We start from the raw sequence: 25304 nt of genomic DNA on the forward strand, positions 1-25304 counted from the left end.
ATAAGGAATGACAATAGCATCCAACATCTAGTCTAACATTAATAACTTTCTACAATGAAGTTAAGGTATTTTGATGGAATTTTAAAGTTACAACTGACATGACTAGTAGGGTACATAATAATAATAAAGATACAATTTCCAAACTATTGACCTTCAAAGAAATTGCAAATCACTAACTCAGAAACATTCGCGTTTGAAACTTACCATTTTCAGACATGGCAAAATCAGATCATCTTGCTTGCGGTTCAATCGAAATCTTGACTTGTGCTTGTCCTATACATCTTGATGTCGTATCTTGACTTGGATTTATAGATCAGGGGTGGGAACATCTCCAATGTTAACTGCACACTCCATCGCAGAACCGAATCTTGACAATATTGTGCACAAAAGGTGCCAAAAACCTTGTTCATTTTGGGCCAACATGTCTCTTCCCAAAGCTGCTTCAGTTGTGACTGTTGGTTTAACGGATGATTCAAACTGGCCAGATTCGTACAGCAGTGGAGTTCGTTGGAATGCAAGGTCACGCACAGGGCATACATATGCTTACGTGTAGGCCTAATACGTTTTGGCTATATGGTTTTTTCGCGCGCGGCACTTGGCTCTGGGCCAAGTAATTATAATAGGCGCGCGCTGCGGCTAAGTGGAAAAATCTTCAAAATGGACGATATATTTCGGTTAAAACAATGATGACAACGATTGGACATCAAATTTATAACCATCAGCTAGGTGACCATAATTCAACGTCTTTTTTTTAGTCGTTCAAATTAAAAAGGCGTCCGATAATTTTGTTTGGGAATTACTACGTTGCACATGCATTCCGGTTTAATGACTTTTTTTATTTGCTAAATAAATTAAGTGAAAAATAGACGTTATATTTTGGTCGAAACCATGACACTGTCGACGTAATGTAAATAACCAACAGCCGACCACAATTCAACGTTGAGTTGCTGAAAAGACGTCAGAAAACGGACGTTATATTTTAGGTAAAACCATGACATAACAATGACGTTAAATATTGTAACCATCCACTGACCAAAAATCAACGTAATTAATTGATTCGTTGAAATAACGTTAGAAAACAGACGTAATATCATGGTTGAAAACATGACCTAATAACGACGTCAAATATTATAACCAGCAGCCGACCACAATTCAACGTCGCTTTGTAAGATGTTGAAATGACGTCAGATAATGGACGTTGTGTTTTGGTTGAAAGCATACGACGTCAGATATTATAACCAACAGCCAACCACAATACAACGTCGATTTTGAGTCATTGGAACGACGTTAGAAAACGAACGTAATATCATGGTTGAAAACATGACTTAAACATGACGTCAAATATTATAACCAGCGGCTGACCATAATCCAACGTCATTTTTGAGTCGCTGAAAAGACGTCAGAGAACTGACGTTATAGTTTGGGTAAAACCGTGACTTAATAATGACGTTAAATATTATAACCATCAAACGACCGGAAAACAACGTCATTATTTGATTCGTTGACACGACGTTAGAAAACGGACGTAAAATAATGGTTAAAAACATGACCAAATAACGACGTCATATATTATAACCAACAGCCGACCATAATTCAACGTCACTTTTTGAGTCGTTGAAAAAACGTCAAAAACGGACGTTGCATTTTAGTCAAAAGAATGACATAAGTACGACGTCGGATATTATAACCGACGGCCAACCATATTTCAACGTCGTTTTTTGAGTTGTTGAAACGACGTTAGAAAGCAAACGTCATATCTTGGTTGAAAACATGACATAATTGCGACGTCGCGAAGGGAAACGCAAAAATAACAATAATACAACGTTGTTTTTCAGTCAGTTGTATAGACGTTGACAAAACAACGTCATACCATGGTTGAAATTACGTTTGGTAATATTCCCGACCAAATTTCAACTATATTTCGACGTTGTTGTTACGTTAAATTCTGACGTTAAATTGTCGACACTAAAGCAACGTCTGGCAGACGTTATAATGACAACGTCGGCTTTTGGTCGACTAAAACAACGTTGATTTTCGGTTATGTATGGTTGATCCGACGTTGCGACCATAAAACAACCATTATACAACGTCAGTCTGACGGTCGGTGCCTGCTGGGGCGGCACTTGGCTCTGGGCCAAGACAATTATAATTGGCGCGCGCCGCGGCTAAGTGGAAAAGTCGTCAAAACGGACGATATATTTTGATTGAAACAATGATGATAACGACCGGACATCAATTTTATAACCATCAGCTAGCTGACCACAATTCAACGTCTTTTTTAGTCGCTCAAATTAATAAGGCGATCGATAATTTCGTTTGGGAATTACGACGTTGCACATGCATGCATTCTTTAATGACTTTTTAATTTTATTAAGTGAAAAACGGACGTTATATTTTGGTCGAAACCATGACACACTATAGACGTTATGTAAATAACCAACAGCCGACCACAATTCAACGTCATTTTTGAGTTGCTGAAAAGTCGTCAGAAAACGGACGTTATATTTTGGGTAAAACCATGACATAACGATATTGTAACCATCCACTGACCAGAAATCAACGTCGTTAATTGATTCGTTGAAATGACGTTAGAAAACGGACGTAATATCATGGTTGAAAACATGACCTAATATACGACGTCAAATATTATAACCATCAGCCGACCACAATTCAACGTCGCTTTTTAAGATGTTGAAATGACGTCAGATAATGGACGTTGTGTTTTGGTTGAAAGCATGACATAAGTACGACGTCAGTTATTATAACCAACAGCCAACCACAATACAACGTCGATTTTGAGTCATTTGAACGACGTTAGAAAACGAACGTAATATCATGGTTGAAAACATGACTTAATAACGACGTCAAATATTATAACCAGCGGCCGACCATAATCCAACGTCACTTTTTTAGTTGGTTGAAAAAAAGTCAAAAACGGACGTTATACTTTGGGTAAAAGCCTGACATAATAACGACGTCATGTAAAATAACCAGCAGCCGACCACAATACAACGTAATTTTTGAGTCACTGAAAAGACGTCAGAGAACGGACGTTATATTTTAGGTAAAACCGTGACTTAATAATGACGTTAAATATTTTAACCATCAAACGACCAGAAGTCAACGTCGTTATTTGATTCGTTGACACGACGTTTGAAAACGGACGTAAAATCATGGTTAAAAATATGACCAAATAACAACGTCATATATTATAACCAGCAGCCGACCATAATTCAACGTCACATTTTGAGTCGTTGAAAAAACGTCAAAAACGGACGTTGCATTTTAGTTGAAAGCATGACATAAGTACGACGTCGGATATTATAACCAACGGCCAACCACAATTCAACGTCGTTTTTGGGGTTGTTGAAACGACGTTAGAAAGCAAACGTTATATCTTGGTTGAAAACATGACATAATTGCGACGTCGCGAAAGGAAACACAAAAATAACAATAATACAACGTTGTTTTTCAGGCCGTTGTAAAGACGTTGACAAAACAACGTCATACCATGGTTGAAATTACGTTTGGTAATATTCCCGACCAAATTCCAACTACATTTCGACGTTGTTGTTATGTAAAATTCTGACGTTAAATTGTCGACACTAAAGCAACGTCCGGCAGACGTTATAATGACAACGTCGTCTTTTGGTCGACTAAAACAACGTCGATTTTCGGTTATGTATGGTTGATCCGACGTTGCGACCATAATTCAACCGTTATACAACGTCAGTCTGACGGTCAGTGCCTGCTGGGAGTATCTGGTTCCAGTCCACTGACTGTAGCGCCCTCTGCGACAGGAACTTCGCCCTTGTCAGAGAGGAGGAGTACCCGTTCTAAGAGAAGGCCAGCGAGACTGCAGGACTTTTTCTAGTCTCCCACCTCCATTTTCACGACGCTTATTCATGGTCGATGAACTGCGCCGAGTGAATGAACTCAGTGTTTCACCTTCCATCGCTATGGACACTGAACTTTTATTTTCGTCGTTTTAGATGAATATTTACCTCCTTTTTGTTTTGATTATCTCTCATTTATCCGCATTTAAAAGAAATGTAACCGTTCGTTGTTCTTCTTTATGTTCACTTTTAAGTTTTACACGTTTTGCATGTTTTCAGCGCTCCATTTATCTTTGCTTTTCTTTACTCTTGTTATTCAGTAATTCCTTTTATTACAACGAGGACGTTGTAAAAACTAGGGGAGATAGTGTTGCGTTCCCACAAATTGCGTAGTTTATTTCTTTCCCAACCAATCCATTCCACTCCGTGCACAGCGTAATGCTTGCAGCGATCCGGGGTGCCCTCACACAGTGCGAAGCTTACCACGAAGTCTTAGACACTCGCCAAGTGTGCAGCACATTGTACAGTACGCTATTGTATAGCGCACAATGCATGTAGCACTCACAGCTATTGAACATGTACCGCCATGGGACATGTACTTAGGACTTAGCCATTTTCCCTCCACCTTTCCCCGGAGTCGATGCGAATTCCCCTCACACACCTTACCTCGCATCCGACCCACATTGACCCAAGCATTTAGCGAATGTGGCTCGCTAAAACCTACCCGTGTATTCACCCCTCAGTGACCCCGTACACCCCAGCGAGTGTGTCCCGCTAACCCGCTGGCCGAGACCTACGGTAGCAAGAGGTCAGGTTACGTCCTTCGTCTCATAGTTTTACTCCATAGCATTAGTGTGTAGATTCTTATCTAGTCTAGGGACTAAGTCTTGTACACAACCCTATGTACCGAGAAGTTATTCCCTTTCCCTTTTCCTTGAGGATCAGTTCCCCGTAACGCACCCACGAGTGATCCTACTTCGCCCGCTAACCACTGCTCTCGGACTTTCTTCCAGTAGATTGTCTGAGTCAGTCGTCTACAAATCTCCCATAGAGACTTTCCCCATGCCTTTGTACACGGATGCGTTATTCATAACTACCAGAATCCAATGCTCCCATTGGCTAAGACGCGCACCCAAAAGTCTATATAAAGCGCGTAGAAATAGCAGTTCTGGTCATTGTTGTACTGGGCTCTTGACCCAGTAGATTGTTGTACTGGGCTCTTCCCCAGTAGATTCCTGAGCTGAGCTCTGACCTACACAGAGCTCCCGCATATGATGCATTAGATTGTTGATCTGGGCTCTGACCACGACAGAGTTCCTGACATGTACACGTAGATTATCGAACTGTCCGCTCACTGGCCATAGACCCATGTCTGTACACAGATAATCATGTACGCCCAAACTAAACATTGTATATAGTGCGCCCTCTATTGAGCTGAGATGTAATTAATCCCGAATAAAGTACTAGTGTGTGTGTAAGATATTTGTATCTGACTCTTTATTTGATATTATAACACCTCACCCACAGATTCTGTGTCTTGATTGGCCGAGAGCGAGTCACATGTTACTTTCTAATTTTGCTATCTTTCTGTGCATGGCCAAAAGTACTATGCGCATAGCAACCAAAGTACTATACCATTAGCAACCAATGTACTATTTCCACGGCGCGGTATTTGTGTGCAAATGCATGCTGGTGTGCGCGTTGCGCGTTGTGCGTCGCGCGTATTATTCCAAAGAGAGCGCGCCGCAGACTTGGGTTCAAACATTTCGTGAAGGGTTAGTTTTTAAGAGAGAAATACATTTTCCACCAATTTTGTATTGAAATTGAAGTTTATTTCAACTGTGTTCAGATTTAAATAATGTAAAATATTAAAATCAAGCAGAATCTGTGGGTGAAGTGTTATAAAACAAATATTGAATGCTTTATCTCGTGGTGAAGTAAAACTAGCCTCCCTCGGTGATCCATGGACCATTCTATTTTCCCTCGGCTTCGCCTCGGGAAAATAAAATGGTCCATGGATCACCTCGGGAGGCTAGTTTTACTACACCACTCGAAGCATTCAATATTTGTATACTATCCGCCCATGGAGAATTGAAATACTATTGAACAGTTAGGATCATTTTTGTTCCATTACGCGGTATTTGTGTGCAAATGCATGCTGGTGGGCGCGTTCAGCGTTGCTCGTTTCGCGTATAGTTCCAAAGAGCCAGCGCTACAGCGTTGGGTTCAAACATTTTCGTGAAGGGGTGGTTTGGAAGAGATAAATGCATTTTCGTCCAGTTTTGTATTAAAAAAAGTTCAAATATATCAAATGACAAGGATCTATTATGTCAGTGGTATAAAAACAAATATTGAGTGGCTTTAAATTGTGAAATGGTAGGAATAATATCGCTCGGTAAAATCTGGACTTTTTCCAGTTCACTCGGCTTCGCCTCGTGAAATGGAAAAGTCCAGATTTTACCTTGCGATAATATACATCCCATTCCACGCTGAGCCACTCAATATTTGTATACAATCAAACGATCTTCCACGGCTACGTCTGTTCAGTCGGCCGCAATGATAGTTATGAAACTATGTTGATCGGCTACACAATGAAATAAGTTGATCTGGATACGCGCACGACATTGTGAATTCACACAGGTCGATTGCGATTTAATGTCAACCGTCAGAAACGCGTTCCCTCGCTGCGCAGAAGTTGAGATTTTTGGCTGTTTCGGCATTTTGCTGAAACAGCCTTTGTTTTCGTCCATTTTTTTCTATTAAATTTTTTCATCTTTTTCATCCATTCCCCATAAAATTTGTTCACGTTTTTTGTGGAAGGCACCTTGGGCACTTAAATTAATCCGATTGCCTCTATACTGAGACCAGCACCTGCAAATGTGTGCCGAACATTGACGTCATCATGACGTCATCACGAATTGTGTGATGTCACAATATAGGTGCATATTTTGAAGGCTTTTATCTCAAGAACTATAGGTCCGATTGGGTTGAAAGTTTGTATGTACCTAGACCGGGATGTCTTATAGATGAAATCGAAGTGACGTAACGATGACGTCATCACGTTTCACGTGACGTCAAAATAAAGGTGCATATTTTGAAGATGAATATTTACAGAACTAAAGGTCCGATTGGGTTTAAAGTTGGTACGTACCTAGACCAGGATGTGTTTCAGATGAAAATTGAAGTGATGTATCATGACGTCATCACGTGTCACACGACGTTACATTAAATGTGCATTTTTCTATGACCTATATCTGCAGAACTATAGGTCTGATTTGGTTGTATCTTGGTATGTTCCTAAGCCGAGATGTGTTTTAGATGAAAATTGAACTAATATCATGATGACGCTATCACATAAAATGTGACATCATTTTAAAGGTGCATTCTTATAAGCCTTTATCTATGGAACTATTGGCAATGATCACTATGCACTTTTACTGCACATCTTTGTCCTATCAGTTTACAACATGGCATAAAACACAACAAAATTTGCCGAACCAGCCATGTGTTTGTCCACAAACATCTAGTTCTACTCTTGCGGATGTTGACTCGGGTTTTTGAGCGCCGACTAATGTCGACCGTCTTTATAAATATCGTTGTAGTTACATTCAGGTCGCCAACAAATCGGCGACTTATATGTTCCCAACGGTCGTAACTTCGGCGCAGCTTGATCCTGAAAAGTCAGTCGCCGACTGTTCTGTGTCGTCGCCTGAGGGTGGCGAATTTGTCTAGCTACCCAGTGGTTTCGTGTGGAATCTTTGATAACATAACAAGTGCGAAACCAGTTGACGCGATTTTTCAGACCTTTGAAGGGCGAGGCCATGTCGTCAGAATGTGGCGTGTTTATCACGCAAAAATCGATTTCGATACCCTAACCTTTCAGCTATGCACCCTGATACAGGAGCAAAGACCTGTATAATGAGCAAACACGTTATCAAGTATTTTGCCTCTGTTATTTATACGTTTCTTGTTTCATTTCTTTGCCCGGGGTATGCCCAAAACAATAAAAAAATGGTTTCTATTGGGGCCCTGCACACATTCCAATATATTGCGTAAGGTTAAGTAAAGTTAAACCCATAGGAAAAGTACCTTGGTTAAACATACCACGAACATTAATATTTACAAATACAAGTACCTCATTATATTTATATATAAAAAGAAGCTATATACACATTTTAAACATTATATAGTTCTGAGTTGTTTAAGCAAATTATTTCATACATTTGCACCACACACAGCGAAACTGTCGGCTGAGGAACTCGCAATGCCTTGTTAGTTGATTGTATTGTTTCATGAATCTGTGTAAATGGTGTGAAAAAACTCGTTATATACACATGAGTCATTTTGTTTAGATAACAAGACAATTTTCATTTTGAAAACAAGAAAACCCTTTTCGACTTAACTCTTTCAGAAAATGAGACCCAGCTAAAAGTCTAGCAAACATATCAGCTGAAGGGGTGAGGGAGGTACATTGAAGGATAATCCGTGCAGCTGTTTTTCAAATATTGTTGATAATGTACTTGGTACTTGGTAATTGGTTGGTTCTTCTCCTAAGGGCTCCGCAGGGGAGTTTTAACAGGAGGTGAGAAACACCGGGGCCAACCCCTTTTCTTAGCGATAAGTGTTTCTGGGTTCTTTTATGTGCATTGCATTACACAAAACACGGGACCTACGGCTTTACATCCAATCCAAAGGACAAAGCAATAATGGTCAAGTGCCTTGCTTAGGGGCACAACTGACCAGACCCGGGTTCGAACCAACATTCTGCTGCCCCTGAAACATCAGCACATGAGTCCGGTGCGATGCTCTTAACCGCTCGGCCATGTCACTCCACTTATGTTGTCGTGAGATATGTACCTTCCTCCCAATACAGTACAACAATATTCTACAGTTGGCACAACTAGGCTGCTTTGGGTAGCACAGCCACGAATGTTCGAAGCGTTTACAACACTTTGCTTTGAAAATAAGATTATCAGCAATGTACACGTTCAATTCTGTATTATAGACTTTCAGCCTTGAAGCAAAAAGCATGCATTTAGTTTTGTTGGCATTTAGTGCAAGTTTGTTTCTCACGCACCACAGTGAAATTTATCAAGAGCTGTACTCAAATTCATTTCTATTTCGTTAATACTGGAGGATCTACACGTTAAATTGGAGTCATCTGCATAGTTTGTGGGGACATATGACAGTAGATCACTGGTGTAAATTATGAATAAAAGTGGACCTAAAATCGACCCCTGTTGAACACCAATGCTTATTGCAGGATCTTTGATATGTTGCCCTCAATATTTACAGACTGACTACGACCACTTTAGGTATGACTTAAGCCAGTTGATTAAGGAAGTTGACATATTAAGCCTTTTAAATTTATCCAGAAGGATGGATAACATGATCAACACAATCAAATGCTTTACTGAGATCTATAAATATACTACCTGTAACTTCTCCATGCTCCATATCCTGGAAACATTTGTTTCTTAAAGCGTGTAGGGTGCTTTTAGTTGAGTGCAAGGCCAGGAAGGGTCCAAATCCTGACTGGCAACTATAGGAATTAGATTGGTTTCATCAAGGTAAGTATAGTGCACCAATTTTTCTAAAATGTTACAGACAATTGTCAGTGTAGAGATAATTGTCAGTATAGGCGATAATTACTTGCACTGCATTTGTGAATTGGTTAACCAAAGCGTGTTTCCAGTCTTTAGGATATCTCTCGCATGTTATGGAGAGGTTAAAGATAGGAGTTAGACATTTGGTAATAAACAAAGAAGCTATTTTAATCATTTTAACACTGATGGCATCCGGACCTGTTTTTCCCCCCAACTTACATTTATGATATTTGTTTTTTGTAGGGGACAGGGCTGCATTTATAACTAACTAATCGTAGTGCTTATAGAGTGCTTTCCATCGTATCAACAATCTCAAAGCGCTTAACGATTAGTAAGTTAGTTAATATAACACAGTGGGGGCGATGGATGAAAATTGACAATCCACTGTTTGTAACTGGCCATCTCAGGGTGATTCATCGTCATTAAATATTTTTGAACAGGGCCAACAATTATAAGTGTACTCAAACATTATTACCCCCATTCCCCCACAAACAAACAACGGGGCATATATCGCAGAACAACAAAAATCTGATACATTTCACATAGTGACGACATTGGAAAACTATGCCCCCATCAGATTAATTTGCTGTCTTCTAGCTTGTAAATATAGCCAGTTCAGCCGGGAATATTTTGTCTTAAGGCAACGGATTATCTCAAGAAAAAGTCTTGCCAACAAAAGTAAAGAAGTTGGAAACTCTGGGACTACATAAATGTGTCGAGATTCCGGTATACTTCCGAAACTCGGTCGGAACAGCCTGCTGGCAAGGGCTTTTAAGTTCAGCCAAGCGCAATAATGCTGAAAGTCACCCCTTATGTCAAATTCAAATCATATCAAAGATCTGAGCATGTATTCGACGTGTAGAGGCCTATTATTATATAATCGACATACAGATCTTTGTCATTAGATTGGTGGAACTCACAACATGTGACATTCGTTATTGCCCCCATTCACGCCGCGGCCCAAAAAGTACTATCCGCCCATGGGGAATGGGAAATACTAGTAAACAGTTATAGGATCATTCTTGTTCCATTACGCGGTATTTGTGTGCAAATGCATGCTGGTATGCGCGTTCAGCGTTGCGCGTAGCGCGTATTGTTCCAAAAAGCCGGCGCTACAGCGTTGGGTTCAAACATTTTCGTAAAGGGGTGGTTTGGAAGAGAGAAATACATTTTCCTCCAGTTCTGTATTGAAATAAAAGTTCAAATATATCAAATGACAAGAATTTATATGTCAAATATATATAAAACAAATATTGAGTGGCTTGAAATTGTAAAATGGGAGGAATATTATCGCTCGGTAAAATCTGGACTTTTCCAGTTCACTCGGCTTCGCCTCGTGAAATGGAAAAGTCCAGATTTTACCTTGCGATAATATTCCTCCCATTCCACGCAGAGCCACTCAATATTTGTATACTATTCAAATTTAAGTACCAGGTTAAATCAGGAAAATAATATTTGCTCGTTATCAAACATTGAGAGAATGCTCAAGGGCTACCAGTTCGTCACTGGTCTTATTGACCAACCACATGTTGGAACTTTTGAATCTTCGCACCTTGGCATCGTGCCCACGGATACTGGCGGCGTGCATAACAACCGCGGAGTAGCTGGCGTTCTTCTCCAGGAACTCGTAAAACTTGGGCCCTGGTGGGAATAGTTTAATGTCGAGTGGCTTGATGTTGACGTGCACCGGTTGATCTTCTTGCAAGAGTTTGTTCATGACGCTCTGATCCATATAGTCCTTCCCTTCCATAAATGTAATCCATTTCTTAACAAACTGAAGCGTCACCGTGGTTGGCTTATAGTAAGCAAAACCAGCACAGTAGTGTGACTTGTTAGTTCTAGTCGGATAAGGCGACCTGGGATCCATCATAGACATATCGAAGTCTCCTTGGAAGTACGGAAGGGGATCTTGGAACCAAAAGGTGTCGGAATCTGTGAAGAGAACCTCCAGGTTCTGATCCAGAAGTCTAAGAATATATCCCTGGCGCTTCTTTAACAAGCTGAAGTAACGGTGGTGATCGGTGCTCATCACCAGGTCACTTTGCACTTCACCGGAGTCAGTCATCACCACGTGTATTGCTGGATCAATCTCGGTTCTCCTTCGCAGATACCTGTAAACGTTCTTGTCCTCTGCAACAATCACGGTGTAAACACAAATACCGATCTTTTTTATGCTCGCCAGCATATTTATCGTCATATCGAGAAAGCCTAGATTGGCCGTCGTCAGTAACACAACTCCAGGTCTGTTCATAATGTCATTGAAGGTGCAATTGGACAGTGGCCCTCGTGCGTTCTTCTTTCTCCATAGAGAGACTACGTCAAAGGCTTTGATGAACGCTTGCTGTTTGCAATGATGTGACATGGTAGGATGCGGAGTGTAGCAATAATCTGAGGAGCAAAACAAAGGATTTTGATCCATACATTTAACAATTGTTTACTGCTGTGTTGTGGGATATGACTTTTTTAACAGCCGAGGGTCACAAAGCATCCGAGGTGAAGCCAAGGGTGCTCTGTGGCCCAAGGGTGCGAACACAAACTGTCAAGAACATTTGTACCAAGAACGCGTTAGGTAAAGTTTTACATAATTGCAAGCGAGTTCGTTTAGTAAATATAAAAACATAACCTCTACATTTGTTTCTTCCCGACATATGGGCGGGCTTTGAGCTAAGCGAAATTAAGGGTGGTAAAGGAATCTCTGAACACTATGCCTTTAACATGCAAGGCTGGTGAACATAGGGGGTGGTATATTGAAACAAGCTCAGGATTTGCTGGCCTCCGAATTGGCAGGGTTTTGAAGCCTAGAAAAAATTATCGGGAAAAGTTGTAAAAGATTGAATAAGGCTCTGGGATCAGGCTTTCAAGTAGACGTACACACCGCAGTTCCTTTTGATGTTTATTAGCTCCATGCGACAACCAAGTGCTGTTTGGTAAACACTCTCAGGTTTTGTACTTTCTTGCGAAGACTTTGAGCATAATAGCCGTCAAACGAATCGTAGTTCAATCAAATCATCCTCTTTAATTGGCAGATAGTGATTTACTTTGCCGAACCCATTTTTCTTCAGTTTAACGTGCCTTGAGTTCCAAAGTCAATTCCTCTACAAATACGGGTTTCTGTTTTTTTCTAGGAGAATCTTTGTCTTCGAGCTCAGCAGATATTATGTAGAAAAACTAACATGAAGATACGAAATTCAATTTCAAATTGGATTTCTATGGGGTGCTGTTCAAATCCGACTCTAATGCAAACTACATCGCACAGAACTACAATTATCCCCTTACCCCCGCTGGCTAAACCTCTGTGTCAGAGTGTTACCGACAGGCGAACAAAGAGGTAAATATTATTAAAATTATTGGTATTATTGGCATAATATTGTTTAGTGTTATAGCAGGGGTGATTGACCCACAGCACCCTCCCCCCTCTGGATCATGGGAACATTCATTTTGCTAAGTAGCTTCTGTAATGTCTGCAATCCAATAGTTCATTTGTGCCGAAACATTTGGTGGGCTTTTGTAGGATTATTTGTTTTCATTACATCGCAATTTCTATTTGGGTCTACCTCTGATGTTTCTATGAGCTTCTTATTGTAGGTTTTCCCAATTAATGAGGGTTAGCATTTAGCACACACATCCTAACACTTTGATGGAAAGATCAACGCTCACTAAATTTCATATTTGCGACAATAAATTTCACATTATGTGCAGCGTTACTATGCAGCATTCTAATTCGTCCTAGTTTTCGCCGATACGTTTCGTGTCAAAATTGGCGTTGTACTGATAGGCCGTCATCTGGATGTTAAAATTCGTTCGTTTCGCGGGTCTAGATTTTCTACCGAAATGCTCTACCAAAGAATGATATTGTAGAAGCTCTCCACATTTCGTCCTGCGGTTTTTTGATAATTTGACTCGAAAAAGCTAACTTTTTGTGCATTGTGGACGTTCAAGTACCGCGCAACCTTAAAAAAAATCCTTCGCGTATGTCGCAATCGTACGTACCACGTGACGTGAACTGTCCAATAAGACATCAGATAGGAGGCCGTAGGTCATGACACTCAACAAACATGGCGGCGTCCATGGTGCGTCAACGTTTAAACGTAAACATCGACCGATGCAAATGTAAGTGCATATAGAATCTGTCAAGTTTGAGGAAAAAAAACAAAGCATCTTATGTCCGGGGATACTATAAGTTCACTGCCAAAGAGGGACTGAATTTTGCAGTGGCATCACCGAGCATACCCACGACGTTTGGGCCTAGTCACCAGGCTATGTACCGCACTACAGCGCATGTGAACAAAGCAGTCCGGCCGACCTCACCTGGCGGTTTATAAATAAACGACTCATGCATGCTGCCAGAAAACGCAAAGCTACAGGAAGACACTTCACCTGAGTCCCGGATTTCTTCACCGAAAAAGCTCTGAGCAAAGTTCAAGTTTGTGGGAATCGTCTACAAGCCTGCTGGAGATTTTGCCAGGGGGTGCTGGAATTTCTAAAGGCTTACAAAATTAATGCGAACGCGGAGCGCAAAGCCCTTACGGCGTGGCTTAAAGGGCCCCCAAAAATGTTGGAATATGGATGCTCTGTGGTGCAATCTTAGGCGATTCCTGGCCTTTTTCATTTGACTTTTTTAGCATACGTTTTTGTTGAGATTATACAGACAATTTATTTCACTTTTTTGTTTAGAATATACTGTTGCTCTGATATCGTTTCTACTGTACTGAAAAGTCGAGAACCCTGTATTTTTATCTCCAATTTTTTCGTTCCATTTAATTCTGGAAAAAGAATTGTATGATTATGTATGACATCGCATGTAAATATAGGTTTTCCCGGCCAATTTCGCAAAAAAAACCATTCGATTTCATCTTAATAGCGTCCAATTTGAAGCGGAGTAGCGCCCTGCTTTCATTCCCGTGGTTCGTATTAGATTTCAGGCGTTCAAATTCGTTGAAAGACCTGACATTTCCATGTTTAACTCATCCTAAACTGAAGTTATGTCATTCGGTTTAAGTGATCATTCAATTTAGCAGTCGGTTTGGTAAAGAGTTATTTGCATGAGATTCTTTATTTCTCTTTCATTTCCGTGCATTCTATTTAGCACTCTCTGCATTCAAAAAAATTAAAATAAAACGAAGGCATACGACGCGATTCTCTTTATTTCTTGCACCTTTTTATCATTTCTGATTTTCCGTTTCATTTTTTTCAAAGTAACTATCTGTCTCTTTATTCTAAAGAAGTAAAAATGTAAACAAATTAAACAAAAAGGGGGGAATTACTAAACATATTTATATATGAAACAACAAACATATAGGCAACAGTAAACTTAGTTGATGTTTTCCCTTCTTTTTATCGTGTTCATATAAATCTATATGTTCTTAATGCTTTATCTTTGGGTTTTTGATCTTCTGTTTTCAATTGTGATCTTGCAATTGGTTATATATATATTTGTTTATATCTCTTTAACTTTTTAGATGTTTAATCATCTAAGAGTCCCTTTTTGTCTCTCTTTATTTTAAAATGATGAGGATACTGTCTCCTGCAGGTCTGTTAGCCATCGATCTCTTGCCGTGCCAAGCATCTACATTTGAAATTCTCATGTAACGCCCATGAGCTGCCACGTTGATATTTCTAGTGCTTCAAGCTAACAGTGTGCACGGTGATCAGAGTATTGGCAGAATCTTGTTGGAGACAGTTTTTATATCCATATTCCAAATTGGAACAAAGGCACTCCATCTAATTCTAAACAACGGAATGACATAAACCTATTTCAACCAAACTTACACAGCTGGAAGCTCCGGCTAATTTGGATACTCGTTTGTGCAGTTTTAATTTGAATGCCCTGTTGTTAAAATTGCGTGATTAAAATGTAAAATCGCATGTTTCAAATGTTATTGATTGGTGTTTTAGCTAATTGAATGTTGATCTCAACGTGCATTCAAATTCGCGGAAAATGAGTGATTGGTCACCAATTTGGCAGCCAAATTTGTTAACGACCGGGAAAACCTATATTATTGTTGTAAGGCTGCTCTCTTACATTTAGTAAATTCCGTCGTGTATGTTTTGTTTTATTTTCCGAGCCCTTACGGCGCGTGGGGCCACAGGGCCAGGGGCCTGCTTTAAAGCCCCGGAAAATGAAATATACTAAAGTATATACTTAAACTTATAAAACCCGAAGGGATGTTTTTTGGTTCAATTAAAATTTCTGAATTTCTGTTCATAAAAATATTCCCATGGGCCTTAACGATGTAGCTATCGATATATTTGCAGTGTTATTTGTTTGTTAGCGGGAATGGCAAATATAAAAGTCCAACATACCAAATGCATCTTCATGTTAATGGAAAGTTTGGGGCTAGGCAAGGAATTATCGGTCTACTGAGTTTTTATGAGAAAAAAACTTACAGAGGGTAAGTAAGATTTGAGGCTTTGCATGGTGGAGATACTAAATAATGAAAGGTTTGCGGAAACACCATGTGCGAATAATTTCTCAACTAAGAGAATGGTTCTGAAAAGAACCAGAGGTATAAACTTGACGTTCCGGTCAGTATGCTCTGGTTCTCCTGAAGACGGTCAGAGCATACTAACTGGAACGTCGAGTTTATACCTCTGGTTCTTTTTAGAACCACTCTCTTAGTTGAGAAATTATTCGCACATGGTGTTTCCGCAAACCTTTCATTATTTACAGAGGGTAAAACTTGAATAGCTTTTTTTATCAAAACGAACCTACACTGGAATTGGCGTAATGCATGACTAGTTTCAATGAAAGACCGTCCCACTCCTATTAGGTTGGGAATGTGTGTGTGAACCTTGCTATTTGTTAACGTTGAGTACAGAATGCCTAGCAACGTCAATGAAGCTTTTGAATGAAAAGAAAAACCTTCAGGGAAAAGGTATTAACGTTTGCCCCTATTGAAAGATCGAATAAAAAAATCCTGGCAAGCGTATCAACTTTACCACCATTGTCATGGTCGAGGTTATTGCTTTCGGGTCAAAGCTCCCATCGCGGCGGGCGGAAGTATCATAGACATGTCATGAATTTAGATACACTAGATTCTGCACTGCCTGAAGATTTAGAAAATACCTCTTCTGGATATTTACAGTGTTACATTGTGCTAGACATTCGAAGCGCCGCGCTTAGCCGCGGCAAAACTTGAAACGAACAAAACGAAGGAGATATTTGTAGAGCAAGCATAATGTATAGCGTAGAGGCGCAGTTCCAACGTCGTAGAACACTGCTTGCTGGAACACATTTTTGCCCGGGAGTAGGGGGTGCTGAAGCATATTCCAGCACCCCATTCCAAAAAGTTGGGGGTGTTGCAGCACCCACAGCACCATCTGTTCCCGCGGGCTTGATTGTCTACCCATTTGTCAGTCACTGACAGTTACTGTGTAGTGTCATGCCAAAGAAAAACCAAAAATCCATGTTTGGGTTAATTGGACACGCCAACTATCATGACTATACAAATGTTAAATTCAAACAGGAATACCTTGAATTTATAGGGTAAGGTTTTAAATTCTTTGAGGGAAACTGGGGGTGACACAACGATAAATACGACAAAACGCAACGCGAAAACAAAGCTAGTGGTCACCACGATGCACCGTGAATGCACAGAACCGCGATTATTAAGATGTTTTGACAATTGTTCAGATTGCTAACAAAAAATGACTTTAATAGAATGTTCAAAATGAAAACTTCTTGATATTGCATTGGAGGCTGAAAAGGTGGGTTCTCAATAGCTACCAATGCTCACATATTTACAGTGGAAGGCAAACGGATCGAGCACAAGATCTTTCTAGTAATTTAACTCTGGATTGAACTAGTTATTTTCTTTCTGTATAAAGCAAGTCCACAGTAATCCTTGTTTTGCATCATCTGATACTAACCTGTCTATTTTTTTCTATATCCTTTTTTACAGAGCTGATAAGTTGAAATATCAGCTCAGAAGAGAATATCCACAGCTCTCTTTCCGTATATATTTGCGACATTGCCAAATGGAAGTGTGGTTGAATCTCTGGAAACTTCAGAGGAGGATTCATAAACTGAAACTTTTGGTGTAGAAAGCAAGACCGACAATTTATCCTCCACAAGATTGTATGAGAACTTTGATGTAGTGATAAAATAATTTGCAGTTCTATCAGCAGGACCAGTTAGCATAAGGCATTTTGAGGAAACGCGGAGTAACTTAATTCTAGATTTTACAACTACATGTATTCCTGTGTTTATTAGTGTTGGTTTATCATTACTATTTTTATTTCATTTTATGCATTAAAAAAACATTAAAAAGTCCTGGAGAAAAACAAATTCTGTGAACATTAACAGTGAGACTAGCCATATATGACGAGCCAAATCACTCTCTTTAAATTGTAATCATACACAATACTGATATACATGAAACCTTTTTTTTCGGTGCTAATCAGTGTGTCAATATATAAAGAGCTGAAATTTTCTTTAACAAAACACTTTTCCCCCCACTTTTCTCCGAACAAAAATTGCCAGGGCTGTTTTGATAGCAAATGCAATGGTTGATTTCTGAAATTATCACACCATACGCTGACTTCTGACATTTAGAGTGTGCTGAAATTTTGAAATAGGAAGTTAAGCAAGGCCTCAAACCGCAAAATGTGGGTTTTTAGCATATGTCACTCATATGTACATGACATTGGCAAACTTTGATAAAGTGTAAATTGAGAACTGCAGCAGATTTGCTAAAGAACTTCTGACATAATGTTTGTGATGTTCTGAACCCCACATATGTGCATTAAAAAAGTGTTGCTGTAACGAAACTCGTTTTACAGCCTGTTTTTGAGTTTCAACTGACGGCCTATGATAAAGCAGTTGAATGGATTTGTCATTTACATGTTATTGAGTGGAAATGTGTTTGGTTTCGTTTGAATTATGGGACTTCTGACCCACGGGACGTCGGACCAATGGTACTTCGGACTATAGAGACGTCCCCATATGGTCTTTTATGACATATGGCGAGACTGTAGTAAACCTTTTTTTTCTCTTCAAAGCAGTTAAGTTTCTATTCAATTCAGTCTTAGTATTAAGGATTCCTACAACTTGTTAACGTAAAATGTTCTACGGTTAACCGTTACCTAACACAGGCAAGTTTTCTGTCAGACCCATCCCTCACACCTGGCTGGAAAAGTTGTAACAAGGTACGAAACTCAGGTTGTTTGTTTATCATTCTTTGAAATGGACAGAAACTTGGGATGCGAAGTCCCTATATGTGACCGCAAGGATGCTTTACTCGTTTTGCACATTTTACTTACACATAAGGAGAGCAAGGAAGACAGTTGACTGCATGAAGAAAAACAGTTTGTAAGCATGCTTAGAAGCCATCTCCAAGAAGCTGACTGAATTCCGAGAAGCTGACTGAATGCCCTAAAACAACAAAACAACAAACATTTCGGTAAATAGTTGACCTTATTTGTGTGCAGAATGTTTAAAAAGCATATTTGATCACTCAGCGCATTATCATCAAACAGTAATTGTTTATATCATCTTAAGTATAACATATTCAAGAGCAGGTTTTAATATATATATTTCACTTGTAAACTAGTTTTTTACTCCATTGGAAACGCAAGAGATCGGATCTGTTACATTATACAGCAGTTTACCCATGCACCAACATGCTCACCCTTAGCTGGAGTCTGTGAATAAAGTTAGCTATATCAAGTTACTGGGTGGAATATCATCTCCCCACATGCAATTATCTCATTTATCACGTTATTTGTTGATTGCCAAACAATTTTCTGTCTTCTTAGAGCTTTGATAGTGTTTCTATACAATTTCTGGGATTAATTCAGTATTATTGTTTTGTTATAATTAGTTAATTGCTAATTAGGCCGCACTAATTACCATGAAATAAAAGAAAAAAAAAAGAAAAGGAAAGAAACGATTTTTTTGGGGGGCATTTTCAGTGTTTTATAATAAATGTATTCTAACAACTACAGTAAATAGCAAATCAAGTTAAAAAATCAAAGTCTAACAATACAAAAGCCTAAATACGAATAAATGTTGTCGGAAAAACTAAGAAGGTTACATGTCACAAATATAAAGGTTCGCTAATAATAAACCGATCAGAAGCGGATTTTGGCTAAAAACTAACACAAAACGGAAAATCTAAAACTAAATCAAGTTACTGCAAATACAAAAAAAAACAAGAGTATAAAATAAAAGAAGACCCAAACAATACATTGTAATAATGCAGTGCTGAATAAAAGACAAAAAAGTCCGCAGCAATGAAAATTATGCCGCCCAGAAATAAACCAAACAAAAGTTGGAGTTGGCCATTTGAATGAAAATCTAAAATGATATAACTTGAAAATCTAGACGAAATTAACCCGCAAACAAATGGCATGAAATCAAACCAAAAGAAAGACCAAGAAGAATAGCAGTGAATTGATATGAATTGTGATGCATAAGTGCGCCAAGAGGAAGTTATTGGATTTATGCCGGTTTGCTGTATGTACTGTACAGAACTGAATTAGAAAAAACACGGCAAAACAGTCCAGTTCAAACTTCAATTCTCCCCGTAATGGCAGGAATGACAGGCTGTCGCATAGAATTTCCGGGAATGTTCCTTGCAAACAAATCTTCTGCATGTGTTGCAAAAGCTGGGGGTTCTCCTGCCTCCTTGCCGACAGGGAGGGCATTCGTGGCAGTCTCCCATCTGGGCTTTCTGAGCTCCTTCCGGCTCGATCTTCTTTTTTTTGTACTGCACGTTGAAGTTCAGGATCGCCAATGCGCTGGTTGTGCTGGTATGGAGTCCTCTAGGATCGGCTACTCGCAACTCAATCTGAGGTCTCACAAGGTCCATGATGAGGTCGTGCAGGAAAATGTGACGGCTGTTTTCGCGTTTGCGTTTCTCCCTGTATTGTACAGAGGCTGCACGAGATCTTTCACAACTTTAGAGCCCAGGTTGGTCTGTGTCCCCTCTGCTTGTTTCCCTAGATATGGGAAAATGTTCAGCACATAGTGGCTGCACATGTCCACGTCTACGCAAAGCCAGAACTTGATCCCATACTTGGCCGGCTTCTTCGGCATATACTGCCTAAAGGGGCACCGCCCTCTGAATGCAACCAGTTGCTCATCGACGGTGATAAACTCACCAGCACTATAATGCCGGCGGCAGCTCTCAGCAAAATCATCGAAAATGCCACGGATCGGTGCAAACTTGTCATTTTTCTTCCTGCCCTCCCTCGTTCTCTTGTCATCGAATCGAAGAAGGGTCAGAATATCTTGGAATCTGGTCCCGGTCATGGTTGCCATGGCGAGGGGCTTCGCGAAAGGCCCCTTTCGCCATTGAGAGCGGATGCTGGCACGGCTGACCTTGGAGAGGCCAAAGAACAGCAGAAGACCGATGGCTGAAGACAGCTCCATCATAGCAATGGCGCGGCTCCAGGCGCGTCCCCGCTGTGTCAGACCTTCCTCATTTGTGTACATGAGGATGGTATTCATCATGGTGGTGGTGAAGAAGAGCTGGAACAACTCAAGCTTGGTCTTTGCGCCTCCGAGATGTTTCGGTCCGGCTGCCTGAGTGACTAAGTTCGCCCTTCTTCGTCTCGCAGCTGGTGGTGCATCCGTCGTCCAAGTCATCCCTGATTTTGCGACATACTCCAAGGGTTGGCCTGGCACCGTCTGGGGCTGGGCCTGCACCGTCTGGGGCTGGGCCTGCACCGTCTGGGGCTGGGCCTGCACCCTCTGGGGCTGGGCCTGCACCCTCTGGGGCTGTGCCGGCACCGTCTTGGGCCGCCCTTTTGGAGGGATGTGCGCCGGTCTTTTTGGAGGAGGCGCGTAATCATCATCTTCGTCATCCTCACTTTCCGCTTAATTCGTCCTCGCTTTTCGCTTTGTCACTTTCTTCTGAAATTGACATGTCAGAGGAAGAGGTTTCACCCACCTCGCTACCACTCTCCTCTGACATAAGAGATTCCACATCACAATCTCCCATATCATCATCATCTTGCAAAATTGATTGAAGCGCATCAGAGGTATCGATATGTTTGCTGGTCGAAGCCATGTTGAGGAATGAACTAGATTGTGCTAGTGCATAATGCTACTTGCAAATACAGCCAGACCAAGACAGGTGGTTCTAATTGACCATTTCCTGAAAATGGCCACGAAGTGCTGCCATCAATCATGGAATTATCACCTTCCAAGGTGCACATTCCTACCATTTATTTCCTGTCAAGCACAGTTGCTTTATCTCATGCACTTTTCCACTTGTCATTAGAGGCTATAGCCATCCATACAAAATTACTGTCCATTTTGAAAAAAAAGGCAGTCATTTGCCAATATTGAGTGTGCACATATCAGAACCTTTTCCCATCCATAATTTTCAGAACATACTACTCTGTTTACTTTTCCCATTCATAAATTTACAACCTACTACTCTGTTTACTTTTCTCCCAACAATCCAGGTCAGCGCCCAGACACTCATGGTGTACTGTACAATGCCTGCCTCCCTCCCCCCACATTCCCAACACAAATTACCCTGGTTCATTCATGCCCACTGTTTTTCACTCATAAATTTACAGCCATCTGGCTTCCATCCAGTAGCATCATCCACGTCAGAGACCCAACGACCCCAACCACAGGACCTCCCCCAAGACTACACTGTAGATAAAGAATTTGGCCCGTTCATTCATGGCTGCATGAACAAAAACCACAGGAGGTCTGGCATTGATCAAACAGATTGTTCTATTTTGGCAGTAGGGTTTCACCCCTAGGGATCTGGTGCTACTTTGTGCAAAAGTCTATACAAACCGAATGGCAGCCCTTGATTTTCTTGCAAATTCTGAGACAGTCCCTAAAGCCTGACAAGTGACACCCCCTCTGAAGGACGTACTATGGTCCATACTAGGATCTGGTGATAGATGGCCCCGGACACCATGGGAACATGGGTACATGCATGCACGCCGGGTTATACTGGAAAGCATGCATGTGCCATGGGAACTATCATAGACCCAATTGCACTCCCAAGTTATAGACAATTACTTATTCGCCTGAAAATTTGACTTCACTTAAAATGTTTCTTTTGTGTTCATAGAGGTCATCAAGGAGTCTATTTTTATGCTGACCATGGGAAGCTTCTGTGGATGTTCACCAACTGAACACAATGGGACAAACACCATGGGACACTATGATAAACCATGGGATTTTTTTTTTGAGAATCACTTCAATAACAAGTGTTGTATTTGCAAATTTTTAAATTTTTCTGTTGATAAGTGAATTTAAATGAAACATTTATGAGAAAATAAATTGGGTACACTGTAATTATATGGTACAACTTGACAAGTGGTATGGGAGCAGTAATGTGGACATTGGTCATAGAGTGCACAAGCCACTCCTAATACGAGAAACAACCCCGATCAGAGTTCCACATTGCGCTTTACCTATTCGTTGAATAGCACAAAACACACAGGGTTAAAATGTATAAAGAAAGTTGTTAATGTTATTGAAAATTACCATGGAGGAACTTGGAATCTGTTGAGATATGATATGAAACCATACATGGGGAAAACCCAAATAAAATTTCCCATGGGAAAAAGCCAATGGGAAAACTCCCATGGGACAAATTCCATGCTACATGGTGTCCAATTCACCATGCAATTCCCATCCATGGGGTCGAATGGGAAAATTTGAAAAAAATATCAGGATTTGATGATCATTTTACCCACTTGTGGAAATAATATTAAATAACACCAAGCTTTAGAGGTAAAAATGAATATGATTTCGGTAAACTTATCAATTGAAGAGTTGAATATCCTCCGATAATCATAACGTCACACAACATTATGTTCGAACGTGTCGCGAAATAGATTGGCCTATGCATGTATGATGGCGCAACGTACATTACAACATTTTTGTTAGAAAATGGGAGCACGGAATTAGTATAAACTCACCTTCACTGTTGATTAATCTCGACAACTGCTCACTGGTTTCTCCTTACTCTTCAAAATGATTCTCCACTGTCATTCGACATTGATGTATAAGATAAATCGACTTACAACAGTTTGCTAGTGAGTGAACCTGGCCGCGTATTCGGCCAGATACCACAGCCGCGTATTCAGCCGTGTATTCAGCCGCGTATTCATAAAGTACGGAGGCCAAAAAACAACATTATTGATGTGATAAATTATATATATTTAATGCGGATTTCTTCGATGAGTGTACCAAAAATGAAGGACGTCAGTATTATTCTTGATGGCAGTGGCGTAGCCAGGAATTTTTCAGATGGGGGCGCGGGGGGGGGGGGGGGGGGGGGGGAGGGGGCTGGAACATTTCATGGGGGGCGTCATGTAGATCAATGATAATTTTTTTTGAAACTCAAAATCTCGGTGGGGGGGGGAACTGGGGGAGCGACAAGGTTTCATGGGGGGAGGCTGACGCGCCCGCCCCCCCCCCCCCCCCCCCCCGTGGCTACGCCACTGCTTGATGGTCACTTATTTAGGACTCATGGCTTCCTATAAATTATTTTGGGTTTCAGATCTATGGCAGCTATGAATCACGTGATACTCGTCTTGAGAAAAATCGTACTAAAATAGCATTTAGCGGTAATTGTACATTATTCAAACTTAACTTAAAATTCGAGAGAAAGTGTACCAAACAGTGTTGAAGAAAAAGTCAAATCGCCGATGTCATCTTAAAGAGTGGTGTCCCACCTACATTCTATTTTGGTTTCAGGTGTGTTGGGTGTATCTGTCACGTGACAATGGCATAACAAAATGGGCTTTCACCGCCAAATTTACATTTATCTTATATTTAGTGCGGATTTCAGGAAAAAGTGCACCGAAAATACAACATGTCCGAATTATGCTTGATGGTCAGTTATTGAGGACTAGAGGCTTCCTATTAATTATTCTGGTTTCAGATCTAGGGTAGCTATGAATCACGTGATACTCGTCCTGAGAAAAAATCGTACTAAAAAAGGATTTTGCGGTTGTGCAACATTAAACTTAAGTTAAACTTCGAGACAAAGTGTACCAAACAGTGAAGGAGAAAAAGTCAAATCGCTGATGACATGTTATAGAGTGGTAACCCACCTACACTCTATTTTGGTTTCAAGTGTGTGGGGATGTATCTGTCAGGTGACAATGGCATTCAAAAATGGGCTTTCACCGCCAAATTTACTTTATTTGACTTTTTCTCCTACACTGTTTGGTACACTCTGTCTCAATAGGCATAATGTCATTTAACCGCAAACTGCTATTTTTTTTAGTACGAATTTTCCCAGGACGAGTGTCACGTGATTCATAACTGCCCTAGATCTGAAACCAAAATAATTTATATGAAACCTCTAGTCCTCAATAACTGACCATCAAACATAATCTGGACATGTGGCATTTTCGGTACACTTTTTCCTGAAATCCGCATTAAATATATAAAATAAAGTAAATTTTGCGGTGTTCGCCCATATTTGTTATGCCATTGTCACGTGACAGATATACCCCACACACCTGAAACCAAATAAGAGTGTAGGCGGGCCACCACTCTTTTAGATGTCATCGGCAATTTGACTTTTCTCCCTCCCTGTTTGGTACACTTTGTCTCGAAGTTTAACTTTAGTTTATTGTTGCACAACCGCAAAATGCTTTATAATAGTACATTTTTTTTCTCAGGACGAGTATCACGTGATTCATAGCTGCCCTAGATCTGAAACCAAAATAATTTATAGGAAGCCTTTAGTCCTCCATAACTGACTATCAAACATAATTCGGACATGTTGCATTTTCGGTACACTTCTTCCTGAAATCAGCACTAAATATAAAATAAATGTAAATTTGGCGGTGAAAGCCCATTTTGTTATGCCTTTCTCACGTGACAGATTATGACCTACACACCTGAACCGAAATAGAGTGTAGGTGA

The 25304-nt window shown here is 40.4% G+C and overlaps 2 protein-coding genes across 3 annotated transcripts; both read right to left on the reverse strand.

The window, feature by feature from the left end:
- Window positions 1-10797: 10797 nt before the first annotated feature.
- Window positions 10798-23530, reverse strand: LOC119719622 (UDP-D-xylose:L-fucose alpha-1,3-D-xylosyltransferase MGP4-like). Of its 2 annotated transcripts, XM_038189121.1 has the most exons (3): window positions 23342-23530; window positions 18704-18815; window positions 10798-11830 (listed from the first exon to the last, which is right to left on the reverse strand). In XM_038189121.1, exons 2-3 carry the CDS (start codon window positions 18771-18773, stop codon window positions 10908-10910), a joined length of 993 nt encoding a protein of 330 aa, XP_038045049.1. In that variant the 5' UTR covers window positions 18774-18815; window positions 23342-23530; the 3' UTR covers window positions 10798-10907. The 2 variants fall into 2 exon arrangements, with proteins under 2 accessions (XP_038045049.1, XP_038045051.1); XM_038189123.1 differs by lacking the exons at window positions 18704-18815; window positions 23342-23530 and adding an exon at window positions 13433-13823.
- LOC119719713 (piggyBac transposable element-derived protein 4-like) lies at window positions 18849-21532 on the reverse strand. The gene is made up of 2 exons (XM_038189211.1): window positions 21274-21532; window positions 18849-21242 (listed from the first exon to the last, which is right to left on the reverse strand). Exons 1-2 carry the CDS (start codon window positions 21454-21456, stop codon window positions 20241-20243), a joined length of 1185 nt encoding a protein of 394 aa, XP_038045139.1. The 5' UTR covers window positions 21457-21532; the 3' UTR covers window positions 18849-20240.
- Window positions 23531-25304: the final 1774 nt, after the last annotated feature.

Source organism: Patiria miniata, unplaced genomic scaffold (genome assembly GCF_015706575.1).
Source record: "Patiria miniata isolate m_02_andy unplaced genomic scaffold, ASM1570657v1 HiC_scaffold_8, whole genome shotgun sequence".
NCBI classification, from domain to species: Eukaryota; Metazoa; Echinodermata; class Asteroidea; order Valvatida; family Asterinidae; genus Patiria; species Patiria miniata.

What these genes read in the sequence shown, in the direction of transcription:
- LOC119719622 (XM_038189121.1), bottom strand. Translation starts at nt 18,773, where the DNA reads ATGGCTTCTAAGCATGCTTACAAACTGTTTTTCTTCATGCAGTCAACT. An exon ending in CTTCCTTGCTCTCCTTATGT is followed by an intron (nt 11,831 to 18,703) that starts GTAAGTAAAATG and finishes TTTGCTCCTCAG; the next exon opens with ATTATTGCTACACTCCGCAT.
- LOC119719713 (XM_038189211.1), bottom strand. Translation starts at nt 21,456, where the DNA reads ATGGCTTCGACCAGCAAACATATCGATACCTCTGATGCGCTTCAATCA. An exon ending in GTGACAAAGCGAAAAGCGAG is followed by an intron (nt 21,243 to 21,273) that starts GACGAATTAAGC and finishes GAGGATGACGAA; the next exon opens with GATGATGATTACGCGCCTCC.